Below are 20,772 nucleotides of genomic sequence, written 5' to 3'. Positions count from 1 at the left end.
GTTATGTACTCCTGTATTTCAGCAACCCGCACGTTGAGTGAACTGAATAATGCCTTGTTAAAGGTCTGTTATGTACTCCTGTATTTCAGCAACCCGCACGTTGAGTGAACTGAATAATGCCTTGTTAAAGGTCTGTTATGTACTCCTGTATTTCAGCAACCTGCACGTTGAGTGAACTCAATAATGCCTTGTTAAAGGTCTGTTATGTACTCCTGTATTTCAGCAACTCGCACGTTGAGTGAACTCAATAATGCCTTGTTAAAGGTCTGTTATGTACTCCTGTATTTCAGCAACTCGCACGTTGAGTGAAGTGAATAATGCCTTGTTAAAGGTCTGTTATGTACTCCTGTATTTCAGCAACCTGCACGTTGAGTGAAGTCAATAATGCCTTGTTAAAGCTCAGTTATGTACTCCTGTATTTCAGCAACTCACACGTTGAGTGAACTCAATAATGCCTTGTTATGTCTCCCACCACACAGTGGTGTGGGAGACATATTGATTTACTCCAGTCTCTGTGTGTGTGTGTCTGTCTGTCTGTCTGTCTGTCACAAAGCTTGTCTGCACTCTTAAGTCGAACATTTCTCATCCAATTTTCACCAAACTTGAACAAAATGTGTTTGACCATAAGAGCTCGGCCAAGTTCGATAACTAGCCAAATCGGTACAGGCGTCTTGGGAGTTATGGCCCTTGAATTACCAAAAATCGGCCTTTTTACTCTTGTCCGCACTCTAATTCAAACATTTCTCATCCGATCTTCACCAAACTTGAACAAAATGTGTTTGACCATGAGACCTCGGCCAGGTTTGATAACTAGCCAAATTGGTCTAGACATTTTGGAGTTGCGGCCCTTGAATTACCGAAAAATCTGCCTTTTTACTCTTGTCCGCTCTCTAAATCCAACATTTCTCATCTGATCTTCACTAAACTTGAACAAAATGTGTTTGGCCATAAGACCTTAGCCAAGTTCGATAACTAGTCAAATCCACCCAAGCACTTTTGATTTATGGCCCTTGAATTACTGATTGGATCCACTCATCCAGACCATATAATTGGATCCACTCGTCTTAACCATCTAAAGAAACTAGACATTTTACATAGGGGCAGTTGTGGGAGACATGTGCTTTTCTCAAAAGCATCTCTAGTTAAAGGTCTGTTATGTACTCCTGTATTTCAGCAACTCGCACGTTGAGTGAACTCAATAATGCCTTGTTAAAGTCCTGTATTTCAGCAACTCGCACGTTGAGTGAACTCAATAATGCCTTGTTAAAGCTCAGTTATGTACTCCTGTATTTCAGCAACCCATACGTTGAGTGAACTCAATAATGCCTTGTTAAAGGAAGACAAAGAGGGCATTCTTAAGTGGTTGAAATCATCACACCTTGGGATCAAGAATGTTAAAGATGAAAATATTGAACACTATATTACACAGCTTCAGGATGTTCGACAAGTGAAAAAGGTATTTTAGGTTTTTATACGCCCAAAGGGACGTACAGTTGAACCTACCTGAGCAGTCACCTCTATTAAGCAGCCACTGGTGTCCGTCTGTCTGTCCGTCCGTTAGCAATTTCATGTCCGCTCTGTAACTCTTGAACCCCTTGAAGGATTTCAATAAAATTTTACACATGTTCACCATATCGAGGCGACATGCAGAGCCCATGTTTTGGATGGCTGACTACAAGGTCATGGTCACACTTAGGGGTCAAAGGTGATACCTCCGGGCGTATATTGCTCCGCATTCATATATTGCTTCGCATTGCGGTGCTCTTGTTTTCATATAATTAAGATGTCTTCCGTGAACAGAAATTTTGTAAATCCCAGGAAACGTTAATAATTTGTAAGGGGATGAACTCACTTTACCAGAAAATTTTACAGTATATATTAACCCTTAGCCTGCTAAATTTCTAAAATGGACTGGTCCATCATTCAATTTGGGCAATACCATTTATTATTCAAAGGGGTGTTCACTAAAAATTTACTGACTGAAAAGCGAACAGCCAGCAGGCTAAAGGTTAAAAGGGCTAAAAAGTTTATGCATGTTTGATGTACATTTAATTGTTCCTGCATTTATTCTCTGTAAATGTTTTATTTAGAATAACAACAATGGGGAAGATGTTCCACTAGACAAGGAAGATATACAACAAGCTGTAAATACTGCAAACCTGGAGGCAGACGCTGAGTATCAGAGTGAGTATATATTACACTAGTCTGAATGGTACATTATTCTAGCCTGAGTGGTACATTATTCTAGCCTGACTGGTACATTATTCTAGCCTGAGTGGTACATTATTCTAGCCTGAATGGTACATTATTCTAGCCTGAGTGGTACATTATTCTAGCCTGAGTGGTACATTATTCTAGCCTGTATGGTACATTATTCTAGCCTGTATGGTACATTATTCTAGCCTGGATGGTACACTATTCTAGCCTGAATGGTACACTATTCTGGCCTGGATGGTACACTATTCTGGCCTGAATGGTACACTATTCTGGCCTGAATGGTACACTATTCTAGCCTGGGTGGTACATTATTCTAGTCTGGATGGTACATTATTCTAGCCTGAGTGGTACACTATTCTAGCCTGAATGGTACACTATTCTAGCCTGAGTGGTACACTATTCTAGCCTGAATGGTACACTATTCTAGCCTGAGTGGTACACTATTCTAGCCTGAATGGTACACTATTCTAGCCTGGATGATACATTATTCTAGCCTGAGTGGTACATTATTCTAGCCTGAATGGTACATTATTCTAGCCTGGATGGTACATTATTCTAGCCTGTATGGTACATTATTCTAGTCTGAATGGTACATTATTCTAGCCTGTATGGTACATTATTCTAGCCTGAATGGTACACTATTCTAGCCTGAATGGTACACTATTCTAGCCTGGATGGTACACTATTCTAGTCTGGATGGTACACTATTCTAGCCTGGATGGTACACTATTCTAGTCTGAATGCTACATTATTCTAGTCTATATGGTACATTATTCTAGTCTGAATGGTACATTATTCTAGCCTGAATGGTACATTATTCTAGACTTTAAAGAACTGTTGTTAAACATATTATATGTATATTGTAAAGTCATTAGTATTTGTGGGAGACTAACTGAACACAAATGATTAAAATTGAGTTGCATAGACAAATGATATTTCTTTTTAGCCCTTATCATGCTGAACACGATTGCGACCAGTGTAGATCATGATCAGCCAGCATATCTGTAGTCTGATCAAGATCTGCACATCGCCATTCAGTCAGTATCTTTTTGGTAAGCACTCCTTTAAACAGTCCAAATTAAAAGATGGACTAGTTCATTATAGATATTTGGCCTGGTAAAGGTTAATTGTTCTTTAAGAACTTTGAAATTTTTAATACGCTGATTTCAGAGGGAATAAAATTTTATGCTTACAAAATAGATTTTACATTTCTCAGTTGACACATTTTGCTTAGATTAGCTTTGACTTTATTCAGAAGGTGAACTTGTGTTGAAAATTGCAAACAAGTAAAAATTCATACATGTTTTCGTTAAAAGTAAAACAGGGGACAGACTATTGTAATTAATTTCACCCTAGATGTACAACCTGACTACTGTAAACTCATTTAATTTCGTGAGCAGGAAATATCGTGGTTTTGGTCAAAACAACAATTTCATGGGAATATGAATTAGTGGATTTCAACTTTTGAACATAAAATGAATGGAAATTTTACTTGTTTGTTGGGATTAACTTTTGTGGATTGACTCAACCATGAAATCCATGAAAATTAATCCCCCACGAATATTAATGATTTCACAGTATCTGTGACATTTTCTACATTTCATTTATAGAATCTCTAGCAGTGGCTGCTGTGAATACAGCTATTGAAACCAAAGATTGTGACCTTTTGATGAAAACATTACAACACCCACGTTCCCAGTTACCGCAGGTACACGAGTTTGCTGGAAGTCTGTACATGGAAGAGTTTTGCAGCATGAGGGAAGAAAAAGAAAATGAGGATCAGTTAGATTATGGTGAAATTTATGCTGCTGTTGGAGGTAATACTAACATACACCCTAGTAACACTTTTCCCAAGCAACCCTACCCCATTGCCTAAATAAATGCCCCCGTGAGCAAAATATTTTCAGAGATAATTAACTATTAGAGAAAAATCACAACATACTGAATATGTTGAATTTAGAGCAACATGAAAACATCTGTTTAAGACAAGTACATGTAGTTACTTAATATATAGTTAATGACCATTGTCGAAACTGATGTAGTTTTAGTAAACTGCCATACTAAGATTGAAACTTAGTCATTGTACTCATACCGCCTCAGTAGCCTAGTGGTGGAGCGTCCGCTTCGAGTGTGGAAGGTCGTGGGTTCGATTCCCGGCCGTGTCGTACCAAAGACGTAAAAAATGGTACTAGTAGCTTCCTTGCTTGGCGCTCAGCATTAAGAGGATAGTGCTAGGACTGGTCAGCCCAGTGTCAGTATAATGTGACTGGGTGGGGTATCATGCCACGTGTCTACGGCGTGATATTCCAGTGAGGCAGCACTATAAAGTTGGGCATTGTGCTCACTGCTACAAGTAGACACAGTCGTTTATATGACTGAAAAATTGTTGAAAAAGACATTAAACCCGAACACACACACACACACATAGTCATTGTACTCCTCAATTTTCTTCATTTTTTTTAGAAATTGAAAAGTTTGAAATAAAGTTTCATACTTAACATTTAAAGAAGAAAAAGAGCCAAAGTAAAACAGTTAAGTTTTTGTAAACTGCCGTACTAAGATTGAAACTTTTTAATTGCTCTCATAAATTTTCATTATGATTTTTTTTAGGAATTGAAAAGTTTCAAAATAAGTACCATACTTAACAATTAAACAGTAAAAAAGAGCCAAAGTAAAACAGTTAAGTTATATATTTAACCTTTATTTTCTTCTTATTTCCAGTGTTGTCAGCGATAGCATCTATAAATCGATGCATTGACACGGGTAATCCTGAGGGTACTTACGCAGCCCTGTCTGTAGATACAGCATGTATAGAGAATCTAGACGAGGAAAATGCAGACAGGTACCAGAATTCTCTAGAGGCTGCCAAAGCTAGCAAACAAGGGGTAGGAATTATTCTTACAGAAAGATATCATTTTCATCTTTAAAAGTGATTCTGCCTTTGCTACCAGTGCAGACCAAGACCAGCCTCTGCACTTTTTGCTATTCAGTCAGTAAATTTTCAGTGAACACCCCTTTGGTTAACAAGTGGTACTGCCCAAATTGAATGATGGACCAATCCATTTTAGAATTTTAGCAGGTTAAAGAAGCTTGGGAATATTACCAGGTTAGTGACAAAAGTGGACCTTATGTAGTAGAATAAGGTAGATTGGGAAATATTCACAGTGGTTTAATTTTGCTGATATTCTTAAACAGGAGTCAAAGCTTGTGAATATTAAGCACCATTATTATTTGAATGTTTTGTTGTTTATTTTTAGCAACCATGTGATCTGTTAACCCATGCTGAAATAACAGAAGTTGTAGACCAAGTCAATGCCCAAGTTGAAGAGGAACATTTAAGTGAGTTTAATTTTGTATCAGTCTTAAAGCAGAACACTTATTAATTAGTTAAACCTATTTAAAGGAGATTGTAAGTAGCAATATCTTCTGCAAAGGCAGATGATTTATACCAACTTGACCAGTTTATCTTGAGAGCAATTACCTCTTTACAACAAACAAATTTTAGACACCTAAAAAAGTTACAATGTCAATCAAAACATCACTATAAAGATGTGAATTATGAAAAGATTTTGAAGGAAGCAAAAAGTAAGACCAGAGTTGCTATAACAGAAATGAGATGTGGTAAGACCAAGCTCAATGACATTTGATTTACAGGAAATAGCTTTATGGTTTTCCTAATACAGTTTTAATAGAGATTATTAATCCCCCGCCGTGGCGGAGGGATTATAGGAATGGTCTGCGTCCGTCCTTCCGTCCGTCCGTCCTTCGTCTGTCCTTCCGTCCGAACACTTTCGTGTCCGCTCCATATCTCCTAAACCCCTTGAAGGATTTTCATCAAACTTGGGTCAAATGATCACCTCATCAAGACGGTGTGCAGAACCCATGAGTCAGCCTTGTCGGTTCAAGGTCAAGGTCACAACTCAAGGTCAAAGGTTTGAGCCTGCCATTTTGTGTCCGCTCTATATCTCCTAAACCCCTTGAAGGAATTTTATAAAACTTGGGTCAAATGATCACCTCATCAAGACGATGTGCAGAACCCATGAGTCAGCCATGCCAGCTCAAGGTCAAGGTCACAACTCAGGGTCAAAGGTTTGAGCCTTCCATTTTGTGTCCGCTCTATATCTCTTAAACCCCTCGAAGGAATTTTATAAAACTTGGGTCAAATGATCACCTCATCAAGACGATGTGCAGAACCCATGAGTAAGTCATGCCGGCTCAAGGTCAAGGTCACAACTTAGGGTCAAAGGTTTGAGCCTTCCATTTTGTGTCCGCTCTATATCTCCTAACCCCTTGAAGGATTTTCATCAAACTTGGGTCAAACGATCACCTCATCAAGGCGATGTGCAGAACTTATGAGTCAGCCATGTCGGCTCAAGGTCAAGGTCACAACTGAAGGTCAAAGGTTTGAGCCTTCCATTTCGTGTCCGCTCTATATCTCCTAAACCCCTTGAAGGAATTATATAAAACTTGGGTCAAATGATTACCTCATCAAAATGATGTGCAGAAATTATGAGTCAACCATGCCAGCTCAAGGTCAAGGTCACAACTAAGGGTAGAAGGTTTGAGCCTTCCATTTGGTGTCCACTCTGTATCTCCTAAACCCCTTGAAAGATTTTCATCAAACTTGGGTCAAATGATCACCTCATCAAGAACTCATGAGTCAGCCATGTCAACTCAAGGTCAAGGTCACAACTGAAGATCAAAGGTTTCACCTCTGTATCTCCTAAACCCCTTGAAGGATTTTCATGAAACTTGGGTCAAATGATCACCTCCTCAAGACGTTGTGCAGAATTCATGAGTCAGCCATGTCAGTTCAAGGTCAAGGTCACAGCTAAAATCAAAGGTTTACCCTTTCACTATCCATAGCAGTGGCGGGGGATTTAGCTGTCGTTCAGACTGCCTTGTTTACTTAGATCTTACATGTATAACCCAGGAATCTTAGCAATATCGAAGATAAACGAATACATAGAGCGTGGCAATCCAGAAGAAACACTGGAAATGTTAAAACTGCCGGAAGCGAAAGTAGAGAATGTGGAAGATAAACAAGCATACTGCTACCAGGTGTTGTTGATTCGGAAAAAGAAAGAAAAAGCAGAGGTATGATACCATATGTGAAAGTTATTTAGATATTTTAAAAGTACACCGTTATAAATACAGGTATTTGAAGATGTGCAGGCTGTAAGATGGGTGTTTAATAGTCACATCATATGACAGATGGTTTTGCAGCAATATTCAATGAATTATATCTTAGCTAATGTTTTGATACACTTTCACTCTGTCTATAATTACATTCACTCAGACTATGTTTTGATACACTTTCACTCTGTCTATGATTACATTCACTCAAACGTTAACTACAGTCCAATATTGTCAGCAACATTGAAGTTAATAAACACTCAAGTGATAGCTCCAGCTTCCTTGGAAGCACCCTATTTCACTATTCAGCATCAAAATAGTCGAGCGCATTGTCTCCTGCAACAGCTCTTATTTTTAGACATTTTAACATAGATAGAAAAGTTGATAAGCTGTCTAGAAAAAAGTGTTTAGTAGGGTTATTCAAATGGACATTGTTCAATAATTAAAAGGCCCTGAATGCTTAAACCATGCTGTAGAAATGTTATTTGCACATAAGTTAACTTCACTAAATCTCATACCTGTGATTATATTTTTCTTAGAAATTTAACTATATTTCACAATTTTATTTAGTTTTGTATAACTGATAATCTCCCTTTCATATGTCTGATTAAATAAAGAATTTGTGCCTTTTAATTTGCCATCACTGCTGAGTGTTTGAAACCTAGCAAGTGATGTAGAATTCTTTGATGTAATGAAGCCATTAAAAGTGAATGGTTCTACATGCATGACCACACATGCTGGGGGTCTTCCTTCACTTTTAAAAGTTGAAGAGTTGTAAAAAAAATTATTGTGTTTAAACAAATCAACTTGTCTGAATGGGAAACACTTTTACACATGCTAATATAGATGAAATATAAAGATGTAACTGAATGCAAACATATAACATACATGGTGTCTTTTGTAGAAACATGGAGATGACAGCGCTGAACTATGGGTAGACGAGATTCAAGCTTCAATTGACAAGGGCAACAAAGATGCCAAAGAGGGAGTAGAACGTAAGTGTTTGTATGTAAAAACAGAAAATACTGAAAAATATCATTGAACAAGAAAGTTATAAATTGTAAAGTTAGTGCTCTCTGTAGAAGCAGGACTACAGGTAAGATCACTGCAGTAACCAGTTTGTAGATGTTTAAACCTGTCTTTGGTCTACCTACTACCTCCAACATATGTATATATATATACTTGAGCTACAGTCTAATTGAATGTTATAGTTTTATCACAGAGCCATAAATTAAGGCATGAGTAAACATTGGGCACATGTTTGTTGTTAAAGTTTGAGAAATTTTGCTTCAATCTGCAGTTGGTAGTGCTTCTAAAACCATAAATGTCGGTCTGTGATACTTTACTCATTTATAAAAGGAAACAGAAAGTGTCAGTGTTGTCAAATAAGATCATGCTGTAAAACCATTCTCCAATAATGCATGAAATAGTGAAAATTTGAGACAAATAGTTTTGTATTTAGTTGGTTCTAAAGATGTGAAATCTTTAAGTGAGGAATTTTATTCTATAGTCCATTTTTAGCTCACATGTCACAAGTGACAGTGTGAGCTTTTGTGATTGCGCAGCGTCCGTCGTCCGTGCGTAAACTTTTGCTTGTGACCACTCTAGAGGTCACATTTTTTTATGGGAATTTATGAAAGTTGGTCAGAATGTTCATCTTGATATCTAGGTCAAGTTTGAAACTGGGTCAACTGTAGTCAAAAACTTGGTCAGTAGGTCTAAAAATAGAAAAACCTTGTGACCTCTCTAGAGGCCATATTTTTCAATGGATCTTCATGAAAGTTAGAATGTTCAACTTGATGATATCTAGGTCAAGTTCGAAACTGGGTCACATGCCGTCAAAAACTAGGTCAGTAGGTCAAATAATAGAAAAACCTTGTGACCTCTCTAGAGGCCATATTTTTCATGGGATCTGTATGAAAGTTGGTCTGAATGTTCATCTTGATGATATCTAGGTCAGGTTCGAAACTGGGTCACGTGCTATCCAAAACTAGGTCAGTAGGTCTAAAAATAGAAAAACCTTGTGACCTCTCTAGAGGCCATATTTTTCAATGGATCTTCATGAAAATTGGTCAGAATGTTCATCTTGATGATATCTAGGTCAAGTTCGAAACTGGGTCACATGTGATCCAAAACTAGGTCAATAGGTCTAAAAATAGAAAAACCTTGTGACCTCTCTAGAGGCCATATTTTTCAATGGATCTTCATGAAAATTGGTCAGAATGTTCATCTATGATATCTAAGCCATGTTTGAAAGTGGGTCACGTGCGTTCAAAAACTAGGTCATTAGGTCTAAAAATAGAAAAACTTTGTGACCTCCCTAGAGGCCATATTTTTCAACGGATCTTCATGAAAATTGGTCAGAATGTTCATCTATGATATCTAGGCCATGTTTGAAAGTGAGTCACGTGCGGTCAAAAACTAGGTCAGTAGGTCTAAAAATAGAAAAACCTTGTGACCTCCCTAGAGGCCATATTTTTAAATGGATATTCATGAAAATTAGTCAGAATGTTCATCTTGATGATATCTAGGTCAGATTCGAAACTGGGTCACGTGTGGTCCAAAACTAGGTCATTAGGTCTAAAAATAGAAAAACCTTGTGACCTCTCTAGAGGCCATATTTTTCCATGGATCTTCATGAAAGTTGGTCTGAATGTTCATCTTGATGATATCTAGGTCAAGTTCGAAAGTGGGTCACATGCGGTCAAAAACTAGGTCATTAGGTCTAAAAATAGAAAAACCTTGTGACCTTTCTAGAGGCCTTATTTTTCAATGGATCTTCATGAAAATTAGTCAGAATGTTCACCTTGATGATATCTTGATCAAGTTCGAAAGTGGATGACGTGTGGTCAAAAACTAGGTCATTAAGTCTAAAAATAGAAAAACCTTGTGACCTCTCTAGAGGCCATACTTTTCATGAGATCTTCATGAAAATTGGTCAGAATGTTCACCTTGATGATATCTAGGTCAAGTTCGAAACTGGGTCAAGTGCCTTCAAAAACTAGGTCATTAGGTCAGATAATAGAAAAACCTTGTGACCTCTCTAGAGGCCATATTTTTCAATGGATCTTCATGAAACTTGGTCAGAATTTTTATCTCGATATCTAGGTCAAGTTCGAAACTGGGTCACATGAGCTCAAATACTAGGTCACTAGGTCAAATAATAGAAAAAAACGACGTCATACTCAGTTCAAAACTGGGTCATGTGGGGACAGGTGAGTGATTCAGGACCATCATGGTCCTCTTGTTAGGTTGTATACACAGGTCAAGTCAGCAAAAACATGAAAATGTTGGATGCATGTAATCTAAGTAAGACATAATATGCTTGTCAGTGAAAGGTGAAAAATTATATTTCTATCGTTACTTTAGGGATTCCGCTTTTCATGTTGGCTATTCAGTCAGTTAATTTTTAGTGAGCACCCCTTTGGATGATAAGTGGTACTGCCCAAATTGAATGATAGACCAGTCCGTTTTAGAAATTTGGCTACTTAAAGGTAAAAACACTGATTGGTGGAAGTTGCAAGGGATGAGCGAAAAAGCTCAAATTACTCAGCAATTTGAGGGATCCAAAATTCTCGAAACGGCTCTGGTGCTCGAGGTGCTTTTACTCAAGCAAGTGGTGTTGCGCTATATATTTTCTGTGAATTTTTCTTACAAACCTAAAACAATTTAGCCATATCTTCTAACACTCTCTAATCATAACCTGCTCACATAAGTAACCTGTATTTCTGTATTTATTAGTGTCTTGTGGTGTGGCAACAATAAATAATGCAGTGGATGCAGATGATCATGAGGCCTTGACTAGTGGCCTTGGCCTACCTGGCGTAGGAATACAAAATGTCAGAACAGACTGTGCTCATGCATACCTAGAGGAGCTACATAAATTAAAAGTAAGTATTGCAAACAGCTCTAAGTAGTCAACACTGTTATTTTGCAATTATAACTGTCAGTTGTTAAATTCATAAGAAAAGAATAAATGCAGGATATCTAATAATAAGAAAAATGTGAAATCTTTATTTGCGAGTCAAAATAAATAATTTTTTCTGTGATATCATCTTGACAAAATAAGTCTTGTTTATGTATATACTGATGATATATTCAAACATATAAATACCAAGGCACACTAGTTCAAATTGTTCCAGGAAGCAGGGGCGGCAAATTCAATTGTCCGTATTGCCCAGGTTGTCCCAAAGCATGTACAGACAAGTGAAATTTGACCAGAATTTACTATATAATTATCATACGGACAAGTACAAAATAGTAATTGACAAAAACAGACAAGCAAGTCAAAATCAGATTTCACAGCCCCTGGGAAGTATAGATTACAAAAAATAGTTCTACCAAAATTACTTTCACTTTTATTTTGATTCTATTTTCTAATTGTGCAAGCCAGTTGTTGCATAATAGAAACATTTTTAAAGAAAGGTAGAATACATTTTTTACTTTATTTGTAAAACAGGAAGAGAAGCAAGCAAAGGGAGAGTGTGGGACTGGGTGGATGATGAATCGTACCAAGGACGGTACAAAATTCTTCTACAACACTCAGTCCCAGGATTATCTGTGGTGTAGAACTGATGATGTAATTAAAGACCATTCCCTATTAACCAAAGAAGAAATACAGGTATTTCCAAAAATTGATCTATATCATATTGTTGAATAGTCTTTTTTTTTTTACTTGCCTAATAAAATATGTAACTGCAGATATTTAGCCACACCACACACATGCACTGAGGAATAAATTGACACCTCGACAGACATCATAGCTTTGTTTTGCAGTTTTATTGAATATGCCACTAACCTACATAAAGTTTAGCTGGTACAGTTACATTTTCATCAACACAATTTAATTTTACAAAATATAAAAATATATAAACAGACTGTAGAGCTACATTCACAGTTGACTCTTGTGTAATAGTCGTGTTGAAAAAAGACTGCCAGTATTCTTAGTTGTAGTACACATTTATACTGTGTTTAGCTATACATGCATTAGGTGTGTACTGTTTTAAACATAACACACAGTATGGTTTATACACACAGACATGCTAATATTATGTTTACATAGATACCATGAAGTTATTGTTCACATTTTTATGCCCCCGAAGGGAGGCATATAGTTTTTGAACCGTCTGTCGGTCTGTTGGTGTGTCCGCAATTTTCGTGTCCGGTCCATATCTTTGTCATCGATGGATGGATTTTCAAATAACTTGGCATGAATGTGTACCACAGTAAGACGACGTGTCGCGCGAAAGACCCAGGTCCGTAGCTCAAAGGTCAAGGTCACACTTAGACGTTAAAGGTCATTTTTCATGATGTGCATTCGTGTCCGGTCCACATCTTTGTCATCGATGGATGGATTTTCAAATAACTTGGCATGAATGTGTACCACAGTAAGACGACGTGTCGTGCGCAAGACCCAGGTCCGTAGCTCAAAGATCAAGGTCACACTTAGACGTTAAAGGTCATTTTTCATGATGTGCATTTGTGTCTGGTCCATATCTTTGTCATCCATGGATGGATTTTCAAATAACTTGGCATGAATGTGTACCACAGTAAGACGACGTGTCGCATGCAAGACCCAGGTCCGTAGCTCAAAGGTCAAGATCACACTTAGACGTTAAAGGTCATATTTCATGATAGTGCATTGATGGGCATGTCTGCTCCATATCTTTGTCATTCATGCATGGATTTTAAAATTATTGGGCATGAATGTGTACCACAGTAAGACGACGTGTTGCGCGCAAGACCCAGGTCCGTAGGTCAAAGGTCCTAAACTCTAACATCGGCCATAACTGTTCATTCAAAGTGCCATCGGGGGCATGTGTCATCCTATGGAGACAGCTCTTGTTGGATATGAATTTGAGTCTGATATATCTTTAACTATCTTTAAATGTGAGCTATCAATGAAATATTAATTCACTAAAATGATTCATGTTGAAAGACGGCAGATATTTCAGTATACTTTAACTAAAGTAATAAAAATATTTTATTTAATTTATGCATTGTTTCTTATTGCTAGGGAGCAATTTCTGAGGTTACTGATGCACGTAATCGTGAAATGTTATTTGAAGCAAATGAGGACTTTATCATCAAGGTTCAAGCTTTAACACGTGGTTACCTAACTAGGAAGAAATTCCGAAATCGTGTAACTTACCTTAAAGAACAGGAGCCAAGTGTTGTCAAAATTCAGGTATGGTTGTTCTTTTTTTCGTTTTGTTTGTTATCAGGATATATTGTTTCATTAGCCCCATGTGGTTCTGGGATGATCTATGTATGAAAAGAATTGGAACCACTGCCTTACCCTTGTATGATCTTAAGAGGTGACTAATAGGGTCATAACACTTGGTTTTGCTGTAACTCTGTGATTCCAGCAGGTATGCAAATTTTGATTCCATACCTCATGTTTTTATTTCGATGTAAATGAGATGTGAAACCAAAATTTGTAGTCCTGCTTGGCGCCATATAACCTATACTGTGTTGGTGCACTGTAAAACCCAAATAAATAAATAAATAAATTCATTAGTCTGGTTTTAAGCACGCCATAATGAAAGTTTACTAGAGTTACTGGGATACCATTACAGTAGTGTATAGACATTCAGCAAGATTATTTCTCAGTTACTATATTACTCGTCACAACTTAAGAAACTTCATACATGAATTCCCGATAAAAAATACCATTTGAGGGATTTAGGCTGCTTAACTCTTGCTCTTGCTTTCATAACTGAAATACTGTTGAAAGCATTAAACAAAACAAACAAAGCATAAGGGGCCTTATAGTTAGCATTGAGATTTTTATACTGATTTCATTCTATCTGAAAGCCTAAAATCTGATAGCTATTTACTTTGTTTCAATAACTAGACAATGATGGCTAAATGGTGACGTCTGCAACCTATGCATGCATCTTTAGCTTATTATTTTCCAAAACAGAGTCCATGCTAAAACTCAGATTTTAAAAACTGTAATGGGAAAAATTGATGGCTTAAGGGAAAATTACCACACAATTATCCCCCGCCGATGAAATCGGGAGGTGGGTATTGAAATGGCGTTGTCTGTCCGTCATTCCGTCCGTCAATCCGTCCGCAGCCATTTCTCAGTAACTACTTGGTAGAACTTCATGAAACTTGAAATAAACATGAACCAACATACTGCGATGATGCCCGTCAAGTTTTTTTTTTGATTGGTCAATTTCCCTCAGAGTTATTGCCCTTGATTTAATAAAAAATGTCCGTCTGCAGCCATTGCTCAGTAACTAACAGGTAGAATTTCATCAAATTTGAAATAGACATGAACCAAGATACTGCGCTGATGCCCGTCATGTTTTTTTTTTGATAGGTCAATTTCCCTCAGAGTTATTGCCCTTGATTTAATGAAAAATGTCCGTCTGCAGCCATTTCTCAGTAACTAGCAGGTAGAACTTCATCAAACTTGAAGTAGACATGAACCAAGATACTGCGACGATGCCCTTCAAGTTTTTTTTCGATTGGTCAATTTTCCATATAGTTATTACCCTTTAATTGTTTAAAAATCCACAGATCTGTACATAACAAACCAACCAATTGGAAGAATTTCATTAAACTTCTTCCATTCTTTTCCATGAACATTTATTATAAACATGTGATGTTGTGTACCTACACCTGGTCACCACCTTACCTTGGTCACCCCCCTTATAATCAACATGTAAACTGTTGTATCCTCACCCCACCCAAACAAACCATTCGTTTTCTTTTAATTTGATTCTTAACTTTTTGCTGGATATATTTTTTTGCCGTTCCTCAACTCTGACCCTTTCGAGGGGGGGGGTGGGGGGATTCCAATTCATCGAATTTGCTTGCTTGACCTTGTTTTTTGTGCCCAGTGCCCACAACCCCATGTTTTGGGGGTTGGGGCACTTACATTTGCACTTGCTGTCATTCTGTATGAATTTGTGTTGTGCATATCTCTAAAAGTATTTGACCTAAGAGTGTTATGGCCCTTACCATCGTCCAAATTATGCATGCAGTGACAGGAGTGGAGGCAACAGTTTCCTATGGATACACACATTAGTTATTCTCTTAATTTAAGCAGAATTTTAATCATGCTAAAATATAAGATTGTACAATATAGTACATTGTATATCAAAATGTTTCAGGCATTCTTCAGAGGAGCAAGACAGAAGAAAGCTTACAAAGAACGTATGGCATATTTAGCCGATAACACCGATTCTAGTTTGAAAGTAAGTAACTGAATACTGGAACTTGTGTTTTTGTTGAAAATGACTTTATTCTTAGGTAAGCTTATTTGATGTTGTTGCCGAGAATTTACAAGCAGTTCATGATACTGTATAGTGGGTTATTCACGGTGCCAAATGTTCGCGTTTTTAGCCCACCATCATCAGATGGTGGGCTATTCAAATCACTCTGCGTCCGTGGTCCGTCGTCCTTCCGTCCGTCCGTCATTCCGTCCGTCCTTCCGTTAACAATTTCTCGTTATCGCATCTCCTCAGAAACTACCAGGGGGATTTTGACCAAACTTTGTCAGATTGATGTATTGGTACCCTAGTTGTGTCCCCCTGAAAATCAGACTGGTTCAACAATTTTTGAATGAGTTATGGCCCTTTGTTTTTTTCTATAATTTACATAGATTTATATAGGGAAAAACTTTGAAAATATTCTTGTCCAAAACCACAGAGCCTAGGGCTTTGATATTTGGTATGAAGCATCATCTAGTGGTCCTCTACCAAGATGATTCAAATTTTTTCCCTTGGGTCTAATATGGCCCCGCCCCGGGGGTCACATGGTTTATATAGACTTGTATAGGGAAAAACTTTGAAAAACCTCTTGTTCAAAACCACAGGGCCTAGGGCTTTGATATTTTGTTTGTGACATCATTTAGTGGTCTTCTGCTAAGATTGTTCAAATTATCCCCCTAGGGTCAAATATGACCCCGCCCGGGGGTCACATGGTTTACATAGACTTATATAGGGAAAAACTTTGAAAATGTTCTGGTCCAAACCACAAAGACTAGGGCTTTGGCATTTTTAATGTAGTGGTTCTCTACCAAGTTTGTTCAAATTATCCCCTTAGGGTCAAATATGGCCCCGCCCTGGGGGTCACATGGTTCATATAGACTTGTATAGGGAAAAGCTTTTAAAATCTTCTTGTCAATAACCTACAACATTCAGATTTGGACCACATGTATGGTTTTGAGTGGCAAGATGAACCTTGACATGAGTTGACCTTGATTTTGACCTAGTGACCTACTTTCACATTTCTGTAGCTAAAGCCTTCAAATTTGGACCACGTGCATAGTTTTGTGCACTGAAAAAAACTTTGTCCTTGACATTGACCTAGTGACCTACTTTCACATTTTTGAAGGTACAGGCTTCAGATTTGGACCGCATGCATAGTTTCATGTTCTGAAATGAAATTTGACCTTGATTTTGACCTAGTGACCTACTTTCACATTTCTCAAGCTACAGCCTTCAAATTTGGACCACATGCATAGTTTTGTATACCGAAACAAACATTGACCTTTACATTGACCTAGTGACCTACTTTCACATTTTTGAAGGTACAGGCTTCAGATTTGGACCACAAGCATAGTTCTGTGTTCCGAAATAAAATTTGACCTTGATTTTGACCTAGTGACCTACTTTCACATTTCTCAAGCTACAGCCTTCAAATTTGGACAACTTGCATAGTTTTGTGTACCGAAATGAACTTTGACCTTAAGATTGACCTAGTGACCTACTTTCACATTTCTGTAGCTACAGGCTTCAAATTTAGACCACATGCATAAGATTGTGTAACGAAACAAACTTTGACCTTGACATTGACCTACTTTCACATTTTTGAAGGTACAGGCTTTAAATTTGGACCACATGCATAGATTTGTGTTCTGAAGTGTAATTTGACCTTGATTTTGACCTATTGACCAACTTTCACATTTCTCAAGCTACAGCCTTCAAATGGACCACTTGCATAGTTTTGTGTACTGAAATAAACTTTGACCTTAAGATTGACCTAGTGACCTACTTCCAAATTTCTCAAACTACAGCCTTCAAACTTGTTGCACATGCAAAGTTTTGTGTACAAAGAACTTTGTCCTTGAAATTGATCTAGTGACCTACTTTCACATTACTCCGACTACAGCTTTCGAATTTGGACCATTGCACAATGTTGTGAAATGAAATTTGACCTTGAGCTAGTCAGTAAGTCTTGAAATTTGGAACACTCAAAAATGGCACATTGGTGGGCGCCAAGATCACTCTGTGATCTCTTGTTTTAAGAGTTTTGAAATCATGGTGTCTTAATTTGGCGGAAACTACTTGGACCACGAATTATAAACCTTGGTTGTAAACAAAGAAAGGGCGGTCACTCTTCCTAGACATGCAAATAATGATAAATACGCAAATGTTCAGGTAGATTGAACACAAAAGTAGGATTTACATCGACACCTCCTTTGCGGAGAGCAGAATCAGTCTCAGTGAATTATCGATTTTTGTTTTCTTGAAAATAAAACCAATAAAATATTGTTCTATTTGATGTTTCCTTTTTCATATTTAAACATTTTTATGAATTAATAGAAAGCAATTTTCAATATCTCCGAATGGCATTTTCCAAAATGATATCAACTTCTCAATTCAGACCGATAACAAATGATGTGATCCTCCTTTGTTAAACTTTATAGATGAAATGGCCAGTAATTGTCGGCAGTTAGGGTGACGCTTCGTGTCAGTTTTGTTGTTCACAGTTTTATCTCGGTTAAAGATTATAGTTGATCTTTTATTAGTATCATAAAATTCAGAATTTTTCAGATTTCTTTCTTCGAAATACTATTAAATTTATATATAACTAGAGCTATCACTGAAGGTGGTGAAAGTACCTCCCGCACACACTGACACTACATTGCAATTTAATGCACAGAATGTAAAGTAACAAAAAACAAAGTCAATAACGCTGATGAGTAAAGTTTGTAATGGAGTGGTCTTTTTTGGGTGAAATCTTATTTTTCCGTAAAAAAAATCGCGGTTTTAAATTTCGTGCTGTTAATTGACTGCAAATATAGCGAAAATTAAACCTCCGGGAAATTTTAACCCGTATACAGTTTTTGCTTTGTATAGTTGATAATTAAAATTTTTTCTTTGTAAAATTTAAAAAATAAGAAAAAAGGTTCAGCTAAAAAACAATTTCATCGCAGAAATTTACCAGTCTTATTATCTAAGTAAAACCCATTGCACATGTAATCTTTAAATTTGTATTACTTGGTAAAATTTTTTGTTTTTTGTTTTAGAACAATCGGGGGGGAAAATGTGGCTTACAAAAAGAAATTCCTTGATAGACGAAATATTTCAAAAATCAGTAAGTAGTACTTTAAAATTTTAGGTTCAAAAAATTGGCGGGAATAAAAAATCTTCAAGTTGTAGTTCTTTTTGTGTGCCTGCCCTTTGGGGTTTAATTGTTTTTTTTAAAAACAAATTTCTGGTTCAGTTGATAGAAGTCAATATATGCGTTACCGGGGCCCCGGGAAAATTTTGTAATCAATCGTCCGAACGAAAACCTGAATCGGCGCCCCCCCCACCGCTTTCCCAATATTACAATTTTGAAAAACGTAAAAATTTTAAAGAAAAAACATGTCTGCATTAAAACGAGTTACCGGTCAGTGCGTTTTTCCCCATACAATAAAAGACAGTTATTCATGTTATTGTGATCGTTACCTTTTTTTAAAAATTTCGATTTTTTTCCAGAAAATACTTGTAAGGATAAAATTACCGAGGCTTTGAGGACACCGTGTCGTAACTAGTCAAAAAACCCAAACACCGAGAGTACCGATCAGGGCAGATATTTTTATTTCCTCATTCTTGACGGAATTATAAAATACAATGTTCAAAGTATTTACACAAAATAACCCTCTGCTAAACATTCATTTTTTTAAAGAATCTCTCCCGCGGACCGAATGTGTCTTTACAGAAGCTGAGTTTTGGAATTTTCCCCCAGATTCCCAAAAAGGGCCCGGGGTTTGGGCCCCGGATATTTCATTTCACTTATGTTGTACTTCAATAAGAACTCACTTTTTAAAGTTATAATTTCTCTTTGATGTAAAAAAATTTCATTTTAAAACTTTTTTTAAAAAGACCGATTTGAAAAACATCCCACTCCGTTTCTTTATCTTCGGTTTGCCATCCCTTTTATCCCCCCCTTTAAAAAAGGAGGGGATATTTTTTTCAGAGTCGGTGGGTAGGTCGGCTGTCAGTCGGTGGGAATTAGCCCTATCCTTTTCCCGGATGATAACTCAAAAACGTTTGGGCCTGGATCTGAAAGTTGATAGGGAGGTTGGTCATCAGCGTAGATCCCCCATTGATTTTGGATCTGTATGTCAAAGGTCAAGGTCACAGTGCCCCTGATAGTAAAAGGGTTTCCGGATGAAACTAAAGAACATTGGGCCTGGATCATGAAATTTGATAGGGGGTTGATAATGACCGCAGATGACCCCTATTTTTTTGGGGCAGATGAAAAGGTAAAGGTCCGTGACCCTGAAATAAAAGGGTTTTTTCCGGGATGAAAACTCAAAACCTTGGCTTAGGGTCACGAAATTTTGATGAGAGGTTGCCGCCCAAAAGGTGACCCCTATTGATTTTGAGGTCATAGCAAAAGTAAAGGGGTCACGTGACCGGGAAACAGTAAAATGGTTTCCGGGAAACAACCAAGACCTTTTGGGGCCCGTATGGGAAATTTGATAGTTGGGGTTGCCATGACCGCAGATGACCCCCTATGATTTTGAGGTCATTAGTCAAAGGTCAAGGTCACATTAGCCAGGAACAATTAAATGGTTTCTGACTGTCCAAAACCATAGGGCCTGGGCTTTGATATTTGGTATGTACAAAATCTAGGGGTCCCTACCAAAGTGTTCAATTTTTTCCCTGGGGTCAAATAGGCCCCACCACTAGGTCAATGGTTTATTGTTTTATAAAAAAAACTTCTTGCCCAAAAACCACGGGGTCTGGGCTTTGTATTTTGTTATGACATCATCAGATCCTCTACAAAGTTTATTCAAATTATTCCTCTAGGCAAATAGGCTCCGCCCGGGGGGTCACATGTTACAATACTTTTTGGGGGAAAAACTTTGAAATTTCTTGTAAAAACCGCAAAGTTTTGGGTTTTGGGTTTTTTTAATGTAGCTTTATTTAGGGGTTCCTACCAATTTTGTTAAAGTTATCCCTCTCGGTCAAATAGGGCCCGCCCAGGGTCAATGGTTCATATAGACTTAATGGGGAAAAAAACTTAGAATTTTTCTGTCCAAACTTACATATTAAAATTTTGGACCAATGTAAGTTTGAGGGGCAAGATAAACCCCTTGACAGAGTTGCCCCTTGATCTTGACCTAGTGACCTACTTTCCATTTCTGTACTACGCCTTCAGATTTGGCCCAAAAGCTGATTTGGT

At 37.5% G+C, this 20,772-nt stretch overlaps 1 protein-coding gene across 1 annotated transcript in view; it reads left to right on the top strand.

Moving 5' to 3' along the window:
* LOC123566139 (ras GTPase-activating-like protein IQGAP1) overlaps nt 1–20,772 on the top strand; it is a 179,966-nt gene that overhangs the window by 72,092 nt on the left and 87,102 nt on the right. The window contains 11 exon segments of the mRNA XM_053549182.1: nt 1,296–1,456; nt 2,091–2,184; nt 3,828–4,034; nt 4,939–5,102; nt 5,475–5,556; nt 7,151–7,314; nt 8,258–8,348; nt 11,095–11,243; nt 11,813–11,974; nt 13,370–13,540; nt 15,480–15,563. Coding sequence (XP_053405157.1) covers nt 1,296–1,456; nt 2,091–2,184; nt 3,828–4,034; nt 4,939–5,102; nt 5,475–5,556; nt 7,151–7,314; nt 8,258–8,348; nt 11,095–11,243; nt 11,813–11,974; nt 13,370–13,540; nt 15,480–15,563 — 1,529 coding nt within the window.

The sequence above is a fragment of the Mercenaria mercenaria genome, chromosome 8, assembly GCF_021730395.1.
Source record: "Mercenaria mercenaria strain notata chromosome 8, MADL_Memer_1, whole genome shotgun sequence".
Lineage (NCBI taxonomy): Eukaryota > Metazoa > Mollusca > Bivalvia > Venerida > Veneridae > Mercenaria > Mercenaria mercenaria.
The sequence above is the reverse complement of the archived record's forward strand: the minus strand, read 5'-3'. Positions and strand labels throughout refer to the sequence as shown.